General features: G+C 55.1%; 1 protein-coding gene across 1 annotated transcript in view; it reads left to right on the top strand.

The window, feature by feature from the left end:
• The first annotated feature begins 1,168 nt into the window (after window positions 1-1,168).
• Window positions 1,169-22,999, top strand: part of WDR90 (WD repeat domain 90) — a 39,047-nt gene continuing 17,216 nt past the window's right edge. Inside the window, exons 1-21 of the mRNA XM_063171280.1 lie at window positions 1,169-1,227; window positions 1,901-1,992; window positions 2,075-2,251; window positions 2,520-2,637; window positions 3,190-3,360; window positions 4,523-4,646; window positions 4,973-5,040; window positions 5,135-5,241; window positions 6,641-6,862; window positions 7,525-7,593; window positions 8,985-9,095; window positions 9,172-9,317; window positions 10,171-10,228; window positions 11,417-11,535; window positions 11,943-12,098; window positions 16,014-16,141; window positions 17,602-17,718; window positions 18,599-18,834; window positions 20,254-20,393; window positions 20,890-21,020; window positions 22,652-22,782. Coding sequence (XP_063027350.1) covers window positions 1,176-1,227; window positions 1,901-1,992; window positions 2,075-2,251; window positions 2,520-2,637; window positions 3,190-3,360; window positions 4,523-4,646; window positions 4,973-5,040; window positions 5,135-5,241; window positions 6,641-6,862; window positions 7,525-7,593; window positions 8,985-9,095; window positions 9,172-9,317; window positions 10,171-10,228; window positions 11,417-11,535; window positions 11,943-12,098; window positions 16,014-16,141; window positions 17,602-17,718; window positions 18,599-18,834; window positions 20,254-20,393; window positions 20,890-21,020; window positions 22,652-22,782 — 2,673 coding nt within the window. The 5' untranslated portion in view covers window positions 1,169-1,175. The remainder of the gene's footprint in view (window positions 1,228-1,900; window positions 1,993-2,074; window positions 2,252-2,519; window positions 2,638-3,189; window positions 3,361-4,522; window positions 4,647-4,972; window positions 5,041-5,134; window positions 5,242-6,640; window positions 6,863-7,524; window positions 7,594-8,984; window positions 9,096-9,171; window positions 9,318-10,170; window positions 10,229-11,416; window positions 11,536-11,942; window positions 12,099-16,013; window positions 16,142-17,601; window positions 17,719-18,598; window positions 18,835-20,253; window positions 20,394-20,889; window positions 21,021-22,651; window positions 22,783-22,999) is intronic.

A 22,999-nucleotide genomic window follows, 5' to 3' on the forward strand; every position in this document is an offset into this window, starting at 1 on the left:
TCATGCCCGGCTCTGTCGCGATCGAGTCGCCACCGAGGGGAGGGGAAAGGGGCGGGGTCAGCGCCCGGGGGCGGGGCTGGAGGCGGGACATAATCACGTGATAGGCGCTATCGCGCCGCTGATTGGCTGCAGCCGCGCGGGACGGTTGATCCGGCGGCGAGCGCCATGGCGGCAGGTGGGGGGGCACGGGGGGGACGGGGGCGACAGTAGGGACGGGAGGGGGGATATCGGGTAATGGGGGCGTGACCGAGGATGAGGGGACGCGGGGTAATGGGGGTGTGACCGGGGACGGGGGGACACACGGGGTAATGGGGGTGTGACCGGGGATGGGGGCACACGGGGGGACACAGGGTAATGGGGGTGTGACCGGGATGGGGGGACACGGGGTAATAATGGGGGCGTGACCGGGGATGGAGGGGTAGGGGGCAATGGGGGCGTGACCGGGGATGGGGGGACACGGGGTAATGGGGAGACACAGGGTAATGGGGGTGTGACCGGGATGGGGGGACACGGGGTAATGGGGGTGTGACCGGGTATGGGGACACACGGGGTAATGGGGGGACACAGGGTAATGGGGGTATGACCGGGATGGGGGGACACGGGGTAATAATGGGGGCGTGGCCGGGGATGGAGGGGTAGGGGGCAATGGGGGCGTGACCGGGGATGGGGGGACACGGGGTAATGGGGTGGTATGACCGGGGATGGGGGGACACGGGGTAATAATGGGGGTGTGACCGGGGATGGGGGCACACGGGGAGACACAGGGTAATGGGGGTGTGACCGGGGATGGAGGGGTAGGGGGCAATGGGAATGTGACCGGGAATGGGGGGACACGGGGCAATGGGGGTGTGACCGGAGATGGGGACACACGGGGTAAGGGGGGGGCGTGACCGGGGACGGGGGGACACGGGGTAATGGGGGTGTGACCGGGTATGGGGGGACACGGGGTAATGGGGGTGTGACCGGTATGGGGGGACCCGGGGCAATGGGGGTGTGACCGGGGATGGAGGGGTAGGGGGTAAGGGGGGTGTGACCGGTATGGGGGGACACGGGGGGACACGGGGTAATGGGGGTGTGACCGGGGATGGGACACGGGGTAATGGGGGTGTGACCGGGGATGTGGGGCGTCACTGGGGTGTGGGAACGCGGCGTCACTGGGGATGGGGGTTCGGAGCATGGCGGTGTCACCGCGGATGGAGCAGCTCCGGCGGGGCTCGGAGCACAGCGGTAACCAGAGGGGGGTGGGCACCGGGGATGGGGGGCATCCGGAGCACAGGGGTACCAGGGGTGAAGGGCCTGTAGGTTTGGAGCGTGGTGGTAACAGGGATGTCACTCGGGCTGGGTTGGTTGGATTCGCGCTCAGGGTCCTCACTGGGGCTGGGGGCTCAGGGCACTGTCACCGGGCAGGGGGTACTGGGGGGGGCACAGGGGCGTTGCTGGATCGGGGGGGCTGCATCGTCACTGGGCATGGGGACTCTGGGCACGGAGGTAACCGGGTGCCACCAGGGCTGGGGAGCCTTGGAACGTGCAGATACTGGGTTGTCACCAGGGCCGGGGAGAATGGGGAGCGTAGGATTCCACAAGCAGGTCTGTAACCGTGCTGGGGGCACAGGGACAGCACTGGGGTGGCGGGGTCAGGACTGTGGAGGTGCTGGAGGAGCTCAGGGCTTGGAGGTTCCTGGGGAGTAAAGGGGTTTTCAGCAGGACTCTGGGGTTTGGGGGTGTCACCAAGGCTGGGGGGAATTGGGGTAAAGAGATAATGGAGATGTCACCAGGACTGCATCATGAGACTGAAACAAGCTGGGGAGACTCAGGACATGCAGACAGTGGGGTGCTAATGGGGCAGGGGACCTGGGGGCATACAGGGGGCAGTGGGGCTTGATGATCCCGGTGCTGGCAGCCTGGCAGCGTCCCTACCTGAACATCTTCAAGCACTTCCGTGTGGAGGAGTGGAAGCGCTCTGCCAAGGAGGGGGACGTGGCCGCCCTCACGGTAACGGGGCCACCATGGGGCAGGGGGTACTGCCAGGGGTGGGCAGTGCTGACCCACCCCCGTCCTTCCCTGGCTTCCAAAGGACACGAGGATGAAGGGAACAATCTATCGGATCCGAGGCTCCAACCCAGCCAGCAGCTACCTGCAGCTGCCCCGGGCAGGGACGCAGTCCCTGGGGCTCACAGGGCGCTATCTCTACCTGCTCTTCAGGCCCCTGCCCCGCAAGCACTTCCTCGTGCACCTGGATGTCACCACCGAGGTCCGTGACACGGGGTGGCCTCTTACACTGCCATCATTGATTGAAGCACTGGGGATGGCGCTGGTGGGCTCGGGGGCTGCAGGATGTGGCTGTTCTTTGCTGCTGGTGGGTCACTCCGGGCTGGAGGTGGTTTCCATCCTGGTGGCAGCTCTGCCAGGGCCAGGGGACTTGGAGGGGACAGGAGACAGGGCCACATGCCTCCTCCTCTGCAGCACTTCCCTGCCGAAGCCACCAGGGTGACTAAAGCTCCGTGTGTGTCTCTACCCAGGAAAACCAGGTGGTTCGCATCTCCTTCTCCAACCTCTTCAAGGAATTCAAATCCTCGGCCACCTGGCTGCAGTTCCCCTTCGTCTGCGGGGCAGCCAGCGAGGGCACGGCCCGGCGGGGTGAGGAGCTAGGGCTGGGCTGCCACACCACCACCAGAACTAATTGTTAGAGAGTAAATTGAGCTCTCAAGATGGCTCGATGTGTTTGAAGAGAAACTGTGGCTACCTTATCGCTGGGATGGCCCAAGGCCAGGTTGGATGGGGGGTGGAGCAGTCTGGGCTGGTGGAAAGTGGCCCTGCCCGTGGCAGGGGATGGAATGAGATGGGTTTAAAGGTTGTCCCTCCCAACACAAACCATTCCAAGATTTTATGGTAACAGTGGTGGGCCTGAGCAGGAGCCCCTCTGCAGCCAGGCCAGAGCTGTAGCTCCTGCTTGTGCTGTCCCCCATCCCTGCTCTCCCAAACAGTGGGTGCAGTGTCAGGCCAGGCATGAGCCCACGGAGGTGGTGGGATCTCTGTCTGTCCTTCCCCATCCCTGAGCCTACAAGACATGTTTTCCCACTTGGGAATCTTGCCTGGTAAATACTTCATGCTGAGCCCTGTGACCCCTGTGTCTCCTGTCCACAAGGTCCCTGTCTGCAGCCTGTTTCCCACCATCCCTCCTGTCCCCAGGTGTGCCCGGAGCAGCCCCGGGTGACGCGCGCTGGACGTGCCTGGTGCTGGACCTGCCCTCCATCCTGGCCCTGTACCTGGCCCGCAGCTACAGCCACCTCAGGGGGGTCAAACTCTGCTGCAACCTGCTCGTGAAGAACCTCTGCACCAGCGACCTGCTCTTTGAGCCAGGTGAGGAGCCCAGAGCCTGGGCTGAACTCTGCTGCCTCCTGAGACTGCAGCCCAGCCTGGGCGGAGACCATGGGGGCTCAGAGCTGAGTTTGCATCCCTGGCAGAACCCTGGTGCTCTATGGTGTGAACAGAAAGGGGAAAATACTTGGTACAGTGTTAAGTTTGGGACGCCTCCAAGCCCCATCCAGCCTGACCTTGGGCACTGCCAGGGATCCAGGGGCAGCCACAGCTGCTCTGGGCACCCTGTGCCAGGGCCTCCCACTCCCCCAGGGAACAATTCCTTCCCGATATCCCATCCAGCCCTGCCCTCTGGCAGTGGGAGCCATTCCCTGGGTCCTGTCCCTCCATCCCTTGTCCAAAGTCCCTCCCCTCCTCTCTTGGAGCCCCCTTTAGGCACTGGAAGGAAATCTGAAATGGAATACAGTCTCCCAACCTCTGGAGGAAAGTATCCGCTCATTTTCCAGCTGTAAAAGTGAATGAAAAGAGCAAAGTTAAATATCTTTCTAAGGTTAGAAATTTTTTCAGGGGTGAAAATGAAAGGTATCATCAAACTTCACTTCTGCAAGACTTGTGCTTTTATCTGTTTGAAGAGCCTGTGCTTTTTTTTGTGTCAAAAATCTTCCAACCTGCTTTTTTTATCCACCTGCTCAGTGTGGCAGAGGTACTTTGGTCAAATTCTTTGTTTTCTCTCTTTCCTTTTTTGTGCTGGAATTCTGTCTGAACTGCCTGGCCTGCTGGGAAGCATCAGTGAGGAAGAAGTTATAGGGGCTGCTTTCAAATTCCTGAAACTTACTGCATCTTTCCTGAAACCTTTTCTGTTTCACTTTCATAAATTTAAAAATTCGTGGAGGAAATAAGAAAATGGGCAATGAGCTTTAAGAGAAATCATATGAAACTGCTGAATCAGTGAACAGAAATGACATGATTCTTGAGCCTGGGGGTTTATAACTGAAACCCAAAGGTTTGTGCTCTGGGTTCTTCTTTGGAGGTTCAGAGTTGCAGGAATACACCTGTGAAATGTGGGTTTGTTGCAAACCTCAGGCTTGTTGTGCTCTTTGTTGCTCTGGTGGGAAGGGGTGTGTGCCTGTATCCCTCAGGGATTCCAGGTAGCTCCCTGGGCTTGGGGAGCTCAGTGTGTGTGTGTGTGTCCCTGTCCTGCCAGGTGTGACATTGGCCAGGGCCCGCCTGGGTGACCTGTCCTGCCGTGGGGTGGCTCCCATGCCCCGCGAGTTGGCCTTCCCTGTGCCCAAGGGGCAGAAGTGGCACGACCTCTATGACTACATCAGGTATGGCTGCTCCCACCCCTCTGCAGCTCCCAGAGCTCCCCGTGCCCCTGGGAGGGGCAGGATGGGCAGTGCCACTTAAGGAATGACAGACCAGGTGAACCTGGGCTGGGTTTTGGTCCCCTCACCTCCAGCATTTTGGTGTTGGTAACAAAGACACCTTTGGTGCCATCTGCCTTTGGTACCCTGTGTTTGGAGGACCATGAGGAACAAGGGAGGGATCTTATGACAGCAAAGAGGCCTCTGTGCCAGGCTGAGGTGCCCGGTGATACTGCTGGGTGCCAATGCAGTATCCCAGTGACACAGTGCCTTCCTCTGCTTCTGCTCAGGTTCCCATCTGAGGGGCCTGAGCTGCTGCACAACTCCATCCAGAAGAGTTTCCCACATCCTGTGGCAGGTGGGAATGCTAGGGATGGCAACCAAGGCTGTGCCAGCCCAGCTGGGTGGCCTGGGTTTCCAAAAGAGCTCCACCTGCTCCTTGTGTTGCCCAGGTGACCAAGTCCTGCAGGAGCCTGGCCACCCACCGACCCAGCTGGTGACACGCTCCAGAGCAGCCTGTGACCTGCCCCCTGTCCAGCAGATGAGCAGTCCCAAAGCTGTAAGTGCACCACGGAGGAGGCTGCAGCTCCTTCCTTCCTGCTTCCCATGGAGCTTTTCCCTGGGTCTTAATTTAAGAGGTAGAAGCTGCTTGTTGTCATTGGCAGCTGCTGCAGGCACGGTCTGGTGACCGCAGCCCTGCAGTGACTGCCTGGGGGTGCAGTGCAGCACAGACAGGAGATGTGCCAAGTACCTTGGCATCTCCAGACATCCATCTTCCCTGTGTCTGTGGAGGCAGCAGATCCGTGTGGCTTCAAGTTATAGATAAGGCAGTGAGGTGTGGAGACCAAGGAATGTGAGCAGTGCCCTGAGCCAGCAGAGCAGGGTGTGGAGCTGGCATTGCTGGGGCTGCAGGCAGCTACCCTCAGCTTGGTTTCCCCTTCCCTGTGACAGTGTTCCCAGGGGTTTTCAGATGAGGGAAGAGATGAGGATCTGACTCCATGTTTCAGAAGGCTTGATTTATTATTTTATGATATATATTACATTAAAACTATACTAAAAGAATAGAAGAAAAGGTTTCATCAGAAGGCTGGCTAAGAATAGAATAGCAAAGAATGATAACAAAGGTTTGTGGCTCAGCTCTCTGTCTGAGCCAGCTGACTGTGATTGGCCATTAATTGCAAACATCCAACATGGGCCAATCACAGATGCACCTGTTGCATTTCACAGCAGCAGATAATCATTGTTTACATTTTGTTCCTGAGGCCTGTCAGCTTCTTCAGGATGAAAAATCCTAAGGAAAGGATTTTTCATAAAAGTTGTCTGTGACACTTCCCCACTGGGGTGATGTGGGATCTGGGGTCCAGGCTGGCTCACCAGTGTGGTGGGGGATGTTGGGAAGCCATCCTCATGCTGTGGAGAGGGAGAACTGAGGAGCACGACCTCTCCAAAAGGAGAGGTGTCCAAAGGATGGCTGTGAGGGTGGTGAAAGGTCTAGAGGGGAAGGGTTAAGAGGTACAGCAGCCACTTGGTTTGATCAGATGGAGGAAAAGAGACTGAGGTCACACCTTGTCAGGGGCTGCAGCTCTGATCTCTGCTCCCTGTGACAGGGACAGGACCCAGGGAATGGCTGGAGCTGTGTCAGGGCAGGTTTTAATGGATATTAGATAAAGGTTCTTCCCCAGAAGGTGGTTGGGCACTGAGCAGTCTCCCCAGGGCAGGGGTCCAAACGTGCCAGAGCCCCAGGAGCATTTGGACAAGGCTCTGGCTTGCTGTCTGGAGGAGATGAACCGTGCACAGACAGTGCTGGGGTGTGAGGAGAGGGCTGGTTAACAATCTGGATTAACAGCCAGGTACCCACAGGGCTGCTCTCCCTCCAGAATGTTTCCTCCTTGCCCCTGGGCAGGTGGAGGGCGCTGGGAGGAGAGCTGAGCTCTGTCTGAGGCTTTGCTCTTTCTCAGGTGCCACGTCGGTGTCCTGTGGTCACAAAAAGCATCCCTGAGGTTCACCTGGCAGTGCCAGGGCCTGGGGGAGCTGTGCCTGCTGCAGACCCCGTGCTGGAGGAGAAGCTGCACAGTGCAGGGGACACGAGGCAGCCACTGCCACTCAGTGCTGGTGGCATCCATGTCTATGCTCATCAGAGGAGGGGACAGACAGCCCGAGCTGTCCCTGGCTCACAGGAGGTGTGTGAAGTTCTGGAGGGTCGCAAGGTGCCTTTGGGGTTTTTTCTTTGGGGTATTTCCCTTTATTTCTACTGAAGGGAGAGAGGGAACACAATGTTCATGGGTTTCAGTTAAACTCATGGAGTCCCAAAGATGCAGAGGAGCAGTTCTTTCCACTAGCATCCTCCCTGCCTTCACAGAGGGACCCTGTGCTCAAATGTGCTGACCTTAAGCCCAGGTTTGCCCAGGTGTGTACAGGAGGGCTCTGGCCCTTTTGCCATCCCACAGGTGAGCCCCAGCCTGCAGGACAGCCCTGGAGGTGTCCAAGGCCAGGTTGGACAGGGCTTGGAGCAACCTGGGCTGGTGGAAGGTGTCCCTGTCCATGGCCAGGGGGGTGGAGGTGGGTGGACTTTAAGGTGCCTTCCTGCCCAAACCAGTCTGGGATTGTGACAGTGCATCACTGGGGCTGGGTGGGAGAGCTGCTCAACTCAGAAACCCCAGCTCCTCCTGCTGCCAGCTCTGACTCTGCCAGGTTAAATGCTTTCAAGTTGTCCCCTCTGGCAGGAGAAACCCAAAGCTGCCTCTGTGCTCCAGAGAGCCAAGCACTGGGGCTGGGGTGCCCATGGAGGGTGGACCCCAGCCTGGCTCTGAGCATGATGGTGCTCTCTGGTTTTCTTTTCCAGGGGCTTGTGCCAGATCCCATCCTGAAGCTGAGAACAATTATTGGCTTTGGAGGCTGCAGCACCAAATGGGTCAGTGGCTTGGGTGAGCTGGGGAGTTGATCTGTCACTGTGTGGCCAGGATATGGATGTTTTGGAGCTGTGAAATGCAGCTGAGTGTGGCACTGCTTGATGTGGAAAATGATCCCAAAGTGGGTGAGCCTGAGCGTCTGTGACAACTGCTCTGCTGTTAGGATGGTGAATTAAAAATTATGGGGCCCATTAGACAGAATTATAGGATGGGAAAGCCCTCTAAGGACATCAATTCCAGCTGATTTTCTCAGGAATCCCCAGCCTTCCACTGACCCATGTCCTCAAGTGCCACAACCACATGTCTTTTAAATCCCTCCAGGGATGGTGTCTCCACCTCTGCCCTGGGCAGCTGTGCCAGTGCCTGACAGCCCTTTCTGTGAAGTTTTCCTAATATCCAGTATAAACCTCCCCTGGCAAAACTTGAGGCCATTTCCTCCCTTTTTCCCTGGGAGCAGAGCCTGACCCTCACCTGGCTGCCCCCTCCTGTCAGGGAGTTGTGGAGACCCAGAAGGTCCAGGCTGAGGCCCCCCAGCTGCCTCTCATCAGACTTGTTCTCCAGACCCTTCACTAAATTCCACTTCTTTTTAACACATTAAAACTGGTGCTGCTTTGTTGGAGGCTGGAAAGGAAGGGGTGTGGTTTGGATTGTTTCTGTGGCACACTGGGCCTTGCCTGTGGTCTGTGTTAACATAAAGGAAGGGTTGGTTTGCTTCAGTCAATTGAAGGCTCTGCCAGCAATGTCATTTTCCTTGGATCTGCTGTCCAGTAGTAGGGAAGGGACCTTAAAGCCCATCCCATTCCATCCCCTGCCATGGGCAGGGCCACCTGCCACGAGCCCAGGTTGTTCCACACCCTGTCCAACCCAGCCTTGGACACTGCCAGGGCTGGGGAAGAGCTGTGCCTGGGCTGTGGGGCGGTTCTGGAGCTGTGTCCTCATATATGGTCTCTTCCAGCTGGGTCTCATAAGCTTTTGGAGATTTATTTCACACCCAGGATAGCTCAGCTACCTGAGAAGGCATAAAATCAGCAGGATGGCTTCTGTGGTAGTGTTGGAAACAGAAAAGTTTTAAGAAAAGGCAAAATAACAAAACTTTACAGCAAAAAGCTGAGCCAGGTGCAAGAGGTTCTTGCCCCGGTAAAACACCTCACAAAAGGAATTAGTTCCTTTATTGTCTTCTTTTTCTAGTAAATTGTTCAGGGGGGCTTTTTGGCTCCTGTCCAATTCGCTATCCTTAAATTTGAGGTGAAGTCCCCCAGGTCCTATGAGGTGTCTTTACCTAATCGAGGAGAGAAACTTCTGGGTTTTTTTCCTTTTTAAGGAGACAGAGGATAGTTTTGTCACTCCCTCAAGGGGGCACATTCCCACAGTGTCCTGTGTGTCCATGCTGCAGGCCCTGTGGACGCGGGACAGCACGGCCGTGGTGTACCCCTGCCATGCCGTCATCGTGGCCCTGCTCCTCCAGACTGGCGAGCAGAGGTTCTTCCTTGGCCACACAGACAAGGTGAGTGAGACCCCCTGCTCCATCCCTGTCCTGTGCCCTGGGCTCTCTGTGCTCCCCTGTGGCCGTGTCCCCGCAGGTGGCAGCGCTGGCCTTCAGCAGCAGCGGCTCCGTGCTGGCCTCGGCGCAGGCCGGGCCCCGCGGCCTCGGCCGCCTCTGGGACTTCCCCACAGGAACCTGCCTGAGCCTCTTCAAAACCCACCTGCACGGCCTGGTGTCCCTCAGGTGGGTGCTCAGCAGTGCAGCACAGCAGCTGTTCCTGGGGTGAATTGTAGGATTGATGGGGTAGCACGGTCGGGACAGATGGAGATGAGAGATCTCTGCAGCCAAGTCAGGAACTTGGGGTTTATTGCAAAGGGCCTGGGGGCAGGGCCCTGCTGGGAGCTGCCAAACACAGCTCAGAGCAGCCTGAGAGAAGAGAGGGGGAGAGAGGATGAGAGGATAAGAGAGTAAAAGGTAAGAGTAAGAGCTAAGACAGCGAGGTTCCTGTTACAATACAATAAAATCTTCTTCTCTGTTGAATATTCTGATTCTCACTAACCAATCTAGTACAATATACAAATCCTATAGCATTTCCATACAGCCTATAAGAATCATTACATCACCATACTGTCTTACATTTTAAGCCCTATAAACTCCTCTTTGGGCCCCTTCTGCCAAGCTGGCAGCATCTGCTCTGACCCTTGGGCCTGCCTGCAAGCAGAGGGTGTTGTTCCATCAAGAGGGGATTACCTTCAGCTGGCCACACCATTGTTTTCCATTTGTTCAGTAACTGAGGTATCTCAAAGCTTGCTTTCATTTCAATCTCGCTTATAGTTTCCTTATTCTCAAAATCTTTTGCCAGGCAATCATATTTATAAGGCTTTCCTGTTTCATCTTCCCCAGCAATAAATTACAGCTGCCTGTGTTTGTCACTGAACCTGCTGGTGGCTGGCCTGGATGTGCTGCCACCTCTGTGCTGAGCTTATCCCTCAGCTCTTGCTGTCTCCCCGTCCCCACTGCTTGTCCCCTTTCATGCCCTGTGAGGATGAACCCAGGGTACAAGGAGCTGTTTTTCACCAGGTCTCTCTTCCTGCAGCTTTTCCCACAGTGGAGCTGTTCTGTGTGGTGTGGGGAAGGACGTGCACAGCAAAACGGTGAGAGCTGACACGGGCTGGGAGGTTTCCCTGGGAGAGCTGTTCTCCCAGATTCTGTAGTTATTTTCCAGGCAAAACTCTGCTCTCAGCTTTCCTAGAAATGTTCTTGGGACACATCCCTGTCTCATTAGCTGCCTAGAGAATACTTTTCGTCTGCCTGATGCTTGTGGGTGTTCCTCAGCTGCAAGTGAACAAATCCTTCTGGAAGCAGCTGGAGAGACATGCTGGGGTTGTGCTTTGGGGCTGTTCTATCCCTGGAATGGTCCCAGCTAGGAGCCAGGCAGGGTGATGGGATTATATCTTTATTTTACTAGCATTTAGGGCAAGATGTGAGGTGAAATCTTCCAGCTCCAGGCATGACTGTGGGAAGGGATGCCAGGCACTGGAGCTGCCGCCCAGCTTTGTAGCTGGGGATGACGCAGATCCCACGTGGAGCAGTCAAAAATAAACTTGTTCCATGGGACTGGGGGTTTTGTTTTGTCAGTGGAACTGTTTTTTATCCTTTAGTGACGACCATCAGCAATTAGCTGTGCCATCACTAAGTGAAGGAGAAGCCACACAGTGCTCTGTGTTTTTCCCTGCACGTGGCAGTGTTCTGTGATCCGTGTGGGAGCAGGGGAGGTGGGATCAGTGGGGGGAAAGCTGGGTGGGAGAATGGGGGTGCTGGGGGAGTATCTCCCCCAGGGTGATGCCTCAGCCCATGCCAGCCTCTGGGGTGATGCTGGGTTTGGTTTAACACTGTGCTGGAATGCAGATCATCCTCCTGCATTTCTGTTTGCTCCGGGCAGAGGGTTTGACTCTTGCCCCTGGTGATGGGCACTGAGGGCACACAGAGCTGTCCTGAGCAGTGGGCACATGCTGCCTCCTGCTCCCCCAGCCCTGGGACTGCTCCTGTATCCCAGCAGGCAGAGTTCCCACTGCTCTGTGGATTTTCTCTCCAAGTATGAGCCCTGTTGCCAGGCAGCCCTGGGATTTAGAACCTGTAATTATGGATTGCAGAAAAGGATATTGCCATGAAGCTTTGCAAAGCTGTTGGACTGTCCTAAACCCTCTGTGCAATGGGTTTTATTTCCCTGCTCCAGCTCTGTTATCAATACTTTGTGCCCAGCTCTGGAGCAGCTGTGGGATGAAAAGCTCTTGTGCTGCCAAGGTTTTGAGCAGCTCTCCCATCACATTTTTTTGTTTCAGATGGTGGTGGTGTGGAACACTGCTCAGGTGACCCGTGGTGGAGGCGTGACTGTGCTGGCCAAAGCACACACAGATGTGGACATCCAGGCCATGAAGATTGCTTTCTTTGATGATACCAGGTAGTGTGCCAGGAAAAGAAATTGAAAGTATTGATTCTTAGATATTGGGCAGGAATTGTTCCCTCTGAGGGTGGAGTGAGCCCTGGCACAGGGTGCCCAGAGCAGCTGTGGCTGCCCCTGGATTCCTGGCAGTGCCCAAGGCCAGGCTGGACAGGGCTTGGGACAGCCTGGGACAATGGAAGGTGTCCCCATGGCAGGGTTGGAATGAGATGAGCTTTAAGGTCCCTTCACCCCAAACCCCTTTTATTTGATAACTCTGGAACGGCTGGGGGAGAATTGTGGTGCTGCAGCCATTGGTTGCCATTCCTGCTCTCAGTCCTTGCTGTCAGCAGCCCTTGGGACACTGCCCTGCCCTCAGGGGCTCGTGGAGCCCTGCCCTGGTGCTCAGGCCGTGTCTCCCTGCACAGGATGGTGTCGTGTGGCCGGGACAACATCAGGCTGTGGCGATTGCGGAGCGGCGCCCTGCGCTCGTGTCCCGTCCCCCTGGGCGAGTACCACGCCCTGGAGTTCACCGACCTGGCCTTCGAGGAGGGGCCCCAGCAGGAGCCAGAGGACCGTGCACTGTAAGGGGCTGTGAGGGGCTATGTGTGTGTGCCCTGTGAGGGGCTGTGTGTGTGTGCCCAGTGAGGGGCTGTGTGTGTGTGTGTGCCCTGTGAGGGGCTGTGTGTGTGTGTGCTCTGTGAGGGGCTGTGTGTGTGTGTGTCCTGTGAGGGGCTTTGTGTGAGCCCTGTGAGGACCTGTGTGTGTGTGTGTGTGCCCTGTGAGGGGCCATGTGTGTGTGTGCGCCCTGTGAGGGGCTGTGTATGTGTGCCCTGTGAGGGGCTCTGTGTGTGTGCCCTGTGAGGGGCTCTGTGTGTGCCCTGTGAGGGGCTGTGTGTGTGTGCGCCCTGTGAGGGGCTGTGTGTCTGTGTGTGCCCTGTGAGGGGCTGTGTATGTGTGCCCTGTGAGGGGCTCTGTGTGTGTGCCCTGTGAGGGGCTGTGTGTGTGTGTGCCCTGTGAGGGGCTCTGTGTGTGTGCCCTGTGAGGGGCTGTGTGTGTGTGTGTGTGCCCTGTGAGGGGCTCTGTGTGTGTGCCCTGTGAGGGGCTGTGTGTGTGTGTGCCCTGTGTGAGGGGCTCTGTGTGTGTGTGCCCTGTGAGGGGCTCTGTGTGTGTGCCCTGTGAGGGGCTCTGTGTGTGCCCTGTGAGGGGCTGTGTGTGTGTGTGCCCTGTGAGGGGCTGTGTGTGTGTGTGCCCTGTGAGGGGCTGTGTGTGTGCCCTGTGAGGGGCTGTGTGTGTGTGTGCCCTGTGAGGGGCTCTGTGTGTGTGCCCTGTGAGGGGCTGTGTGTGTGTGTGTGCCCTGTGAGGGGCTGTGTGTGTGACCCCTGTGAGGGGCTGTGTGTGTGTGTGCCCTGTGAGGGGCTGTGTGTGTGCCCTGTGAGGGGCTCTGTGTGTGTGTGTGTGTGTGTGCCCTGTGAGGGGCTGTGTGTGTGTGCTCTGTGAGGGGCTGTGTGTGTGTGCCCTGTGAGGGGCTGTGTGTGTGTGCTCTGTGAGGGGCTGTGTGTGTGTGCTCTGTGAGGGGCTGTGTGTGTGCCCTGTGAGGGGCTGTGTGTGTGTGTGTGCCCTGTGAGGGGCTGTGTGTGTGTGTGTGCCCTGTGAGGGGCTCTGTGTGTGTGCTCTGTGAGGGGCTGTGTGTGTGCCCTGTGAGGGGCTGTGTGTGTGTGTGTGCCCTGTGAGGGGCTGTGTGTGTGTGTGAGCCCTGTGAGGGGCTCTGTGTGTGTGTGTGCTCTGTGAGGGGCTGTGTGTGTGTGTGTCCTGTGAGGGGGTCTGTGTGAGCCCTGTGAGGACCTGTGTGTGTGTGTGTGTGTGTGCCCTGTGAGGGGCCATGTGTGTGTGTGTGCGCCCTGTGAGGGGCTGTGTGTGTGTGTGCCCTGTGAGGGGCTCTGTGTGTGTGCCCTGTGAGGGGCTGTGTGTGTGTGTGCCCTGTGAGGGGCTCTGTGTGTGCCCTGTGAGGGGCTGTGTGTGTGTGTGTGCCCTGTGAGGGGCCATGTGTGTGTGTGTGCGCCCTGTGAGGGGCTGTGTGTGTGTGTGCCCTGTGAGGGGCTCTGTGTGTGCCCTGTGAGGGGCTGTGTGTGTGCCCTGTGAGGGGCTGTGTGTGTGTGCCCTGTGAGGGGCTGTGTGTGTGTGTGTGCCCTGTGAGGGGCTGTGTATGTGTGCCCTGTGAGGGGCTGTGTGTGTGTGCCCTGTGAGGGGCTGTGTGTGTGCCCTGTGAGGGGCTGTGTGTGTGTGTGCCCTGTGAGGGGCTCTGTGTGTGTGTGTGTGTGTGTGCCCTGTGAGGGGCTGTGTGTGTGTGTGCCCTGTGAGGGGCTCTGTGTGTGTGTGTGTGTGTGTGCCCTGTGAGGGGCTGTGTGTGTGTGCCCTGTGAGGGGCTGTGTGTGTGTGTGTGCCCTGTGAGGGGCTGTGTGTGTGCCCAGTGAGGGGCTCTGTGTGTGTGTGTGTGTGTGTGTGAGCCCTGTGAGGGGCTGTGTGTGTGCCCTGTGAGGGGCTGTGTGTGTGTGCCCTGTGAGGGGCTGTGTGTGTGCCCTGTGAGGGGCTGTGTGTGTGTGTGTGCCCTGTGAGGGGCTGTGTGTGCGCCCTGTGAGGGGCTCTGTGTGTGTGTGTGTGTGTGCCCTGTGAGGGGCTCTGTGTGTGTGTGTGTTTGTGTGTGTGTGTGTGTGTGCCCTGTGAGGAACTGTGTGTGTGTGCCCTGTGAGGGGCTGTGTGTGTGTGTGCCCTGTGAGGGGCTGTGTGTGTGTGCCCTGTGAGGGGCTCTGTGTGTGTGCCCTGTGAGGGGCTGTGTGTGTGTGTGTGTGCCCTGTGAGGAGCTCTGTGTGTGTGTGTGTGTGTGTGTGTGTGTGTGTGCCCTGTGAGGGGCTGTGTGTGTGTGTGTGTGTGTGCCCTGTGAGGGGCCATGTGTGTGTGTGTGTGCCCTGTGAGGGGCCATGTGTGTGTGTGTGTGCCCTGTGAGGAGCTCTGTGTGTGTGTGTGTGTTTGTGCCCTGTGAGAGGCTGTGTGTGTGTGTGTGTGTGTGTGTGTGTGTGTGTGTGTGCGCCCTGTGAGGGGCTGAGTGTGTGTGCCCTGTGAGGGGCTCTGTGTGTGTGTGTGTGTGTGCTCTGTGAGGGGCTCTGTGTGTGTGTGTGTGTGTGCCCTGTGAGGGGCTCTGTGTGTGCTCTGTGAGGGGCTGTGTGTGTGCCCTGTGAGGGGCTCTGTGTGTGTGTGTGTGCGCCCTGTGAGGGGCTGTGTGTGTGCCCTGTGAGGGGCTCTGTGTGTGTGCCCTGTGAGGGGCTGTGTGTGTGTGCCCTGTGAGGGGCTGTGTGTGTGTGTGTGTGTGTTTGTGCCCTGTGAGGGGCTCTGTGTCTGTGCCCTGTGGAGGGGCTGTGTGTGTGCCCTGTGAGGGGCTCTGTGTGTGCCCTGTGAGGGGCTGTGTGTGTGTGTGTGTGCCCTGTGGAGGGGCTGTGTGTGTGCCCTGTGAGGGGCTCTGTGTGTGTGTGTGCCCTGTGAGGGGCTCTGTGTGCCCTGTGAGGGGCTGTGTGTGTGCGTGTGCCCTGTGAGGGGCTCTGTGTGAGCCCTGTGAGGGGCTGTGTGTGTGTGCCCTGTGGAGGGGCTGTGTGTGTGCCCTGTGAGGGGCTCTGTGTGTGTGTGTGCCCTGTGAGGGGCTCTGTGTGCCCTGTGAGGTGCTGTGTGCATCCACCCCAACTAGGCCAGAACTCCAGTCAGGGTCCATAGGGTCTTGGTCTCTGTCTTTGTGATGGTCGTGAGGCAAATGAGGGGAACTTCAGACCATGAGGGAGACTTTAGACGTCTCTTACAGCCTGTCACTGTCACCTGTCCCTGGCAGCCCAGAGGAGGGAGCTCTGCAGCTCTCCCTGTTAGCATTCTCCTTCCCCCTCCACTACGGCACTGTGCTGGGCTTCTCCCTCAAAATGCAGCTGCCCTCTGGAGCTGGGACAGGCTCTCCCCACTCAGCATGTGTCACCTCCCAAAAGGGCTTTGGCTGCTCATAGAACAGCCTCTTTCCTCTTGCCATGCTGCTGTTGTGCCATATTTAGTGACTCTCTCCCCACCTGAAGCTCTCTGTTGGATTCCTGGGTCAGCGGGAGGAGCCTGGCACACATCTTCTTGCATACAGACACACGCTTTGTTGTTTTATTTTAATCATCAAAGCCAGACTTTTGTTGCCACCCCATGTTGTCCCACAAAGCAGAGCTGTCAGCTCAGCCAGCCTGTGGCAGAGGGAGCCTCCTTTCTGGAGTTTATGGCAAGCTTTTAGCTCTTTTACTAATTTCCATTCCAAAGGGTCAGGAAACTAAATAGGAAGCTCTGACTTCTTTGAAGGTGTGCGGAACACTTGGACACCTTGTTGACCTCTTATATTTCTTGTGAGCCAGGATTGCTTTACACAAACAAAGTAAACCAAAGTGGTTTTTTATTAAAAGCAAATCTCTCCCATTTTTTTTCCACAGCTTTGTGTGCAGCAGGAGTGGCCACGTGCTGGAGGTGGACTACAAGAACGTCTGTGTGCGGAGTGCACGGCGCCTGCTGCCTGCACAGCCCCAGGAGGACGGGCAGGAACAGGCAGGGAGCAGCTCAGGTGGGAACAGCAACAGGCAGGGAACAGGAGCAGCTCAGGTGGGAGCAGGAACAGGCAGAGAGCAGCTCAGGTGGGAGCAGGAGCAGGCAAGGAACACTCAGGTGGAAGCAGGAGCAGGCAGGGAACAGGAACAACTCAGGTAGGAGCAGGAGCAGGTAAGGAACAGCTCAGGTGGGAGCAGGAGCAGGCAGGGAACACTCAGGTGGGAACAGGAGCAGCTCAGGTGGGAGCAGGAGCAGGCAGAGAGAGGGGGACCAACAACCAGTGACCACCTCCACCACCACAGGGGTCAGAAATCTGCTCAAACCAGCCAGCTCTTTTACCTACTGCTGAAGGATTATTTTGAGGTTGTTTAGATCATTGCTATTTGTCTCTTAAGGACTACAAATAACCTTCCTTAGTACAGCAAAGTATCGTTTTAAGGAAGATTTTAGCATTTTAAATGCTGATTGCACTTTCAGAGAAACACTACTTTTAGAAACATGAGACAAGGTCTTCATTTGCTGATGGGAGGCTTAATGGAGAGATGGAAAAAGAACTAAGATTAACGAAAAAGATGAATTTGGGGATTTTTTCATTATTCAGCTGCCGCAGAGCGTTCGGGGAATCTTTGTTGCTCTACATTAAGTAGACCAACTTTCAGCTCTTCCATTAACTTGAGCAGCAGGAAGAATTCACTTTCAAGTGTGATTGCTCTGATATCTTAAAACTTAGTGCATAGTTTGCTTTGGCAAATTGAGCTAATCAATCTATAACGTGGCCTTTGAGAGGCAAGCAACTGCAGTTCTCACTTCATGGGCAAGAAAGGGCCTAAGAGGAGATGAAGCAAAGTCCTTGGTGCCTCCTGGTCTCAGTGCTGGCTCTGACTTATGGCCTTTAGACCTGAATTTAGGTTGGATATTGGGGAAAATTTCTTGACTGAAAGTGTGGTAAGGCTTTGGAGCAAGCTGCCCATTCTATCCCTGGAAATGTTCAAAAAGCCTGTGGTGGCACCTGAGTGTGGCACCTGGGGACATGGGCTGGTGGGGGGGATAATGGTTGGGCTCAATGATGTTTTCCAACCTTAATGATTCTATGAATCAAAACCTCCCAGTCTGTGGATTTGTATCTCCCTTCTGCAGAGAGACTTTGGGACAGGGCAGTGAAATGGCTTGTACCTCAGGCAGTTAATCTGGGATATCCTTTGCTATAGGATCCTGTTTGAGGCAAAAATATAGCAGAGGTAGGAATCTTCTGTGCCTGGCAAGAGTTTCACTCTGGTAAAGAGGAGTTTGGAGCCCTGAGAAGGGCTGGCTGAGATCCTTCAGCCTGTTCTGCCAGTCACTGTGGGGTTCCTGCATCCTCCTCAGGCTCAGCTGGGTGTGGGTGGGCTACCAGCCTCAGCTTTTGCATTGGCCCCCTGTCAGGTTGAGTTTTCTTGTTTCACCTGTATAAGGAGCTGTTGCTTTTTGGGTTTCCAGGCCCTGGGATTGCTATCAACAGTATCAGCATGTCCTCGAGCTTCTGTGCCACGGGATCAGAGGATGGCTACGTGAGGCTGTGGCTGCTGGACTTCTCAGCTGCTGTCCTGGAGGCAGGTGAGTAGAGGTGGGAGTGGAGCTTCTGAGCTGCACATGTCCTGCTGCAGATCCAGAGCTCCACTGCCACAGCTCCCACAGCAATCCTCGTGAGTCAGGGCTGTGTGACGTGTGCTGCCTCCAGGGCTCACTGCCTTGGAAGTCTTCAGTGGCAATTATTCATGTTTATTCTTGTAACTCATAGCAGAAAGGCAGGATCTCCTGGGAGAGAGCAGACTTGCCATCTTGATTTCTGTCCCCTTCTAGCCACAGCTCATCTGTCCATGAAAAATTAGGGGAGAAGTCGAGCAGTCCTTGATTGTTTTTGAAACAATCACCATTACAGCAGAGCCCAGGGATGCTAGGAAGGGCAGAGACTAATCTCTAATCTGTCACAACTCACACCTGCAAGCATTCAGTCTTTGAGTCATGGGCATTGCTTTCCTTAATGTGGGTCTGTGTCACAGGCATGTTTTATGAAAAATCCTTTCCTTAGGATTTTTTCTCCTGAGAAGCTGAGAGGCCTCAGAAACAAAAAGTAAACATTGATTATCTGCTGCTGTGGAATGCATCTGTGATTGGTCTCATGTGGTTGTTTCTAATTAATGGCCAATCATAGTCCAGCTGTCCAGACTGTCTCAGTCAGTCACAGGATTTTGTTTTCATTTCATTTTTCTTCCTTTGTTTGCTAGCCTTCTGATGAAATCCTTTCTTCTATTCTTTTAGTATAGTTTTAATATAATATATATCATAAAATAATAAATGAAGCCTTCTGAAACATGGAGTCAGATCCTTGTCTCTTCCCTCATCCTGGGACCCCTGCGAACACTGCCACAGTCTGTAGCTATGTTCCAGCTGCTCCTTTCCCAGAGGATTTACTGACTCCTGTGTCTTTCCCCAGAGCATGAGGCTTCAGTGAGTTGTGTCTGCATCAGCCCAGATGGCCACAAAGTGCTCTCCACAACAGCTGCTGGGAGCCTGGGCTACCTGGACGTGCAGGCCCGGGACTACAGCACGCTGATGCGCTCCCACGGGGGCCCCGTGCTGGGCTTCTCCCTGCAGGGCAAGGGGGGGCACATGGCAACAGTGGCCCAGGACAGCACCATCCGAGTGTGGGACCTCGCCTCCAGGCAGCAGGTGGGTGACACAAGAGGCAGGTTGTTAGGAAGGATGGAAGTTTGACAAGAAACTCTCACAGATATGTGTATGCTTAGCAGAAATATTTTTCAGTGTAGGGTCTGATGGAATAGAGATGGAAGCAAGTTTTGATATAGGAGAAAAGAATTGCTGAGCCAGTCTCACTGGATAACCAAGGAGGCAAAGGGTGTGTTAGTTAGAAGGGGTTTTTATGACTTAGAGCAAAGGATAAACCCACCTCAAACAAGAAGATGTTTTTACCAAGCAGAAAGAGAGCACAGGCAAACAAGGCAGCAAAGCTGGAAGTAAAAAAAAGGTCTCAGAATTTTCCACTGCGAGAAAACTGAAAAACAACTTCTAGCTCAAACTGTAATGTACTGACTTTTAGTGACTGGAGAATAGTGACATGAATATGGTAATTATAGTAGTTATGATAGGCTATAGATAAAAGTTAAGGTATAGATTGGTTCTGCTGTATGAAGATGCTCAGCAAAGAAAAGTCTATAATGCAGTGTAACCAAAACCAAAGGGTCTCCAGGCCTGCCTGCAGCTGCAGCTGACAGCTGTGGGCACAGCTCTGTCACCCACCACCCTGGGCTGCTGTAACCTCTTGGATGGAATAAACTGCATTTTAGAGAGCTGCCTGGAGTCCTGCATCTCTCATTTAGGCTCTTACAGGAGGTGGTGTCTCAGGGTTATTAAGAGTCTCCCTGGTCTCTGTTTGGTGCAATTATCAAAGCCCCACAGTTCAGGAGCCCTCCCTGAAGCGTGAGGGGTACCGTGGGCAAGAGACCCTTTGGAAGTACAGAGGTTGTGGAATTCACATTTTCTGAACCTGAGAGAAGCAGAGAAAAAGCATGATCAAAACAATTCTTATCTCATTGGCTGCTCCTGTGTGGTGCCAAAGTGAAATACAGTATAGAATTGTTTCCCCACAGTGATGGTGGTTTGTGTCCTTGGCCTGTCAGGGCCAGGCGAGTGTGCAGACTGTCAGTCAGCAGACAGTCACAAAATTCTAAGCAGTTAAGTACTTGTACAGATTCAGTTTAAATGTAATGTGATGTAGTGCAATATAATATAAAATAGTATAATAAAGTAATTAATTAGCCTTCTAATAAGATAAAGTCCTCCTCATCATTCCTCCCGGACGTCAGGCAAAAATATTACCGATAATGAGGGATTGTTGGACACAACTATTTCCCTTTCCTCCATCTTTTGAAGATTGCTTATTAGCACAAACCATAACACCCAAGGGCTTTATCTGAGTGCCCAAAGACCCAGGACTTCAGTGGGATTTGGATCCATCCAGGCAGGAGCAGGGACATGCTCGTGGTGGAGATGTGAGGCTGATCAGTTGTTGGGTCCAGCTGCAGCTCCAGTGCTCTCCAGCTTTGTGCCTGTGGTGTCTCTTCCCTGCAGCTGTATGACTTCTCAGCTGCAGAGGAGACTCCCTGTACTGTGGCCTTCCACCCCTTCTGGAAGATGCTGGCCTGTGGCTTCGACAGCGGGGTGGTGAGGATCTTCAACCTGGCTGCCTCTGACCTCCTGCTGGAGCATAAGTGAGTGAAGTGGGAGTTCCAGGGGTCTGACTGGGTGTCCTGGTGATGAGACAGCCACAGTGACACTCATGGAGCTCCACAAGCCTCAGGTCCCAGCTGGGTGGGCTTGGGGCAGATGTGCTGTGCCAAGGCTCTGGGTGGTGAAAGCCCAAGCTGTGAAAGCTATGAGGGCTTTCTTTGTGATTTCCCAGTGGACAGCAGTAGGAAAGTGCTGGGCAGGGAGCCCTTGTGAGCCTCAGTGTGGGGTTTGGAGGATGCTCCAAGGGAAAAGGGAGCAGGTTCCATCCAGGCTGGAGCCTGCACTCACTGCTTGGTTTTGTGACAGTCAAGAGTGTTGTTTGTCCTGGGCTGCTGCAGGGGTGAGCACAGCAGGGTCCTGCTCTGCTCCTGGTTAATTTATCCTCTTGGGTTCTTCACAGTGTTACACTCAACATCACCACTGTTCCTCCTGTCTGTGATTCCTTTTTCTTTTTCCATGTTTTCTGCCCCCTCTCAGGCAGCACCGCACTGCAGTCACAGGGCTGACCTTCTCTCCTGATGGCAATTTGATGTTCAGCTCCTGCCTGCAGGGAACTCTGGCTCTGTACAGACTTGTGGCACAGAAAATCCAGGTTCTGAGAGTCCTGGGTAAGACCCTGGGGTTGGGATTGCCTTTCTTCTTTTTCTGTATTAGCACAGACATGCTGACGCCAGAGCCAGCCCAAGCTCAGCCTGCTTGGAGTGATATTTCCCAATGAACTTTCTGAGCTTTGGCATTTACCCCTGCTCTGGGCTTTGCTGAGGTACCTCCAGTCCTGGGGGCACTTCTGGGCCCTTCACAAGGCAGACACTGAGGGGCTGGAGTGTGTCCAGAGAAGGGAACAGAGCTGGGGAGGGGCTGGAGCACCAGGAGGGGCTGAGGGAGCTGGGAAGGGGCTCAGCCTGGAGAAAAGGAGGCTCAGGGGGGACCTTGTGGCTCTGCACAGCTCCTGACAGGAGGGGACAGCCAGGGGGGTCGGGCTCTGCTCCCAGGGAACAGGGACAGGACAACGGGAAATGGTCTCAGATTGTACCAGAGGAGGTTTAGATTTGATCATGGGAAAATTCCTTCATTGGAAGGGTGGTCAGGCACTGGCACAGCTGCCCTAGGCAGTGGTGGAGTCACCATCCCTGGAAGGATATAAAAGTTGTGGATGTGGCACCTGGGGGCATGTTTTAGTGGACTTGATGATCTTAGGGGGCTTTCCCAACCTCAATAATTCTGTGATTTCTGTTTGTACCTTCTGTGTGAGCAAACCCCAGGGACTGCCAGCCCTTCCCTACCTGTCCTGGTTCAAACCCTCTCATCCTGCTGCTCTGATGATTTCATTAATGTGCTGGGGTCACAGAGATTTATTCATGCCCAAGCCCTGACTCTTTCCATTCTGTACATGTGCAATTTAATTTGTTTGAAGTGGATTGTTGCCCTAATCCTGCCTGCAGCAGAGCTGCTCTGTGCTGGTGAATGGAGCTGGTGGAGAGCTGGAGGCAGGGCAGGGGCAAGGCAGTTTGGAAAAATTAGTGTCACATTTAATGTACACTTGGGAAATGAGTTGTGACAGCACAAGCTTGGGCAGAGAAGGGGAACTCTGATTTTTATACAGTGTAATACTGCACAAAGAGGAGGAACCTGCCCCAGGAGGTGTGCAGGAGAAGGAACAGGGATTGGAGGAATCAGGGAATTAATCTAAAATCACCCAGGTTTGGTGTCAGTGCTGCAGCTGGACCTTCACGTGGTGCCTCTGCTCTGAAAATGTGTTTGCTGCCTGGTCACGTTCCAGGGACAGAGCAGTGGAATTATGGTCATGGAATAAATACAGAGAATTGCTGTAATTTCTGTGATTTTCAGACCTCTGGGTCTCTCTGCCCTCTGGACTAACATCAGTGTGGTGGTGCTGAGCACTGACCTCATTCTGCTCTGGGTTCCGACACCCAGGCTGCAGCTGAGATCTCACAGAGCTCCTCATCACAGCCCCTTGTAACACTAAAAAATAAGCCCTGAAATCAATTTTATTCCTTTGACTTTGCTCTGCTCTCCTTGAAAACACTGCATGTTCACTCAGGCAACAAGCTGTGCATCTCAACCTTGTTTTTGAGGTGGTTCACTGCACATTCTGGGCGTGTAAATAAAATTTGCAGCATCTCCTAGAAGCACAGGTTGCTTTTTTCTCAAGCTGCTGCTGAGCAGCACCATCAGAGTGGGCTTTGCTTGCTGCTCACTGCCTTGCTGTGTCCCCCAGGCAATGTGGTGGCCCGGGATGGTGGCAGTGGCGTGGACACCCTGGTGCTCAGTGGGGACAGTCGCCTGCTGGCCTTCGTGGGGCCCTCCAAGTACGTGGTGACAGTGATGGAGGCCTGCTCACTCGATGAGGTACCCAGCAGAGTCCCCTCACTCTGGGGACAGGGCTGTCCCCTGGGAACCCCCAGGCTGCAGCCGGGGAGGTGGGTCAGGGCTGACAGTGAGCTCCCTGCTTTCCCTTCTTTGAGACAGAAATAACACATTCAAGGTTTCTTCTCCTCTGCCTTCGCTCTCTGTTAGAAAGATAATTTGAGGTGTGCTGTGGAGGCTGTCAGCTCTCACCTCTCTC

The sequence above is a fragment of the Melospiza melodia genome, chromosome 18, assembly GCF_035770615.1.
Source record: "Melospiza melodia melodia isolate bMelMel2 chromosome 18, bMelMel2.pri, whole genome shotgun sequence".
In the NCBI taxonomy this organism is placed as follows: Eukaryota; Metazoa; Chordata; class Aves; order Passeriformes; family Passerellidae; genus Melospiza; species Melospiza melodia.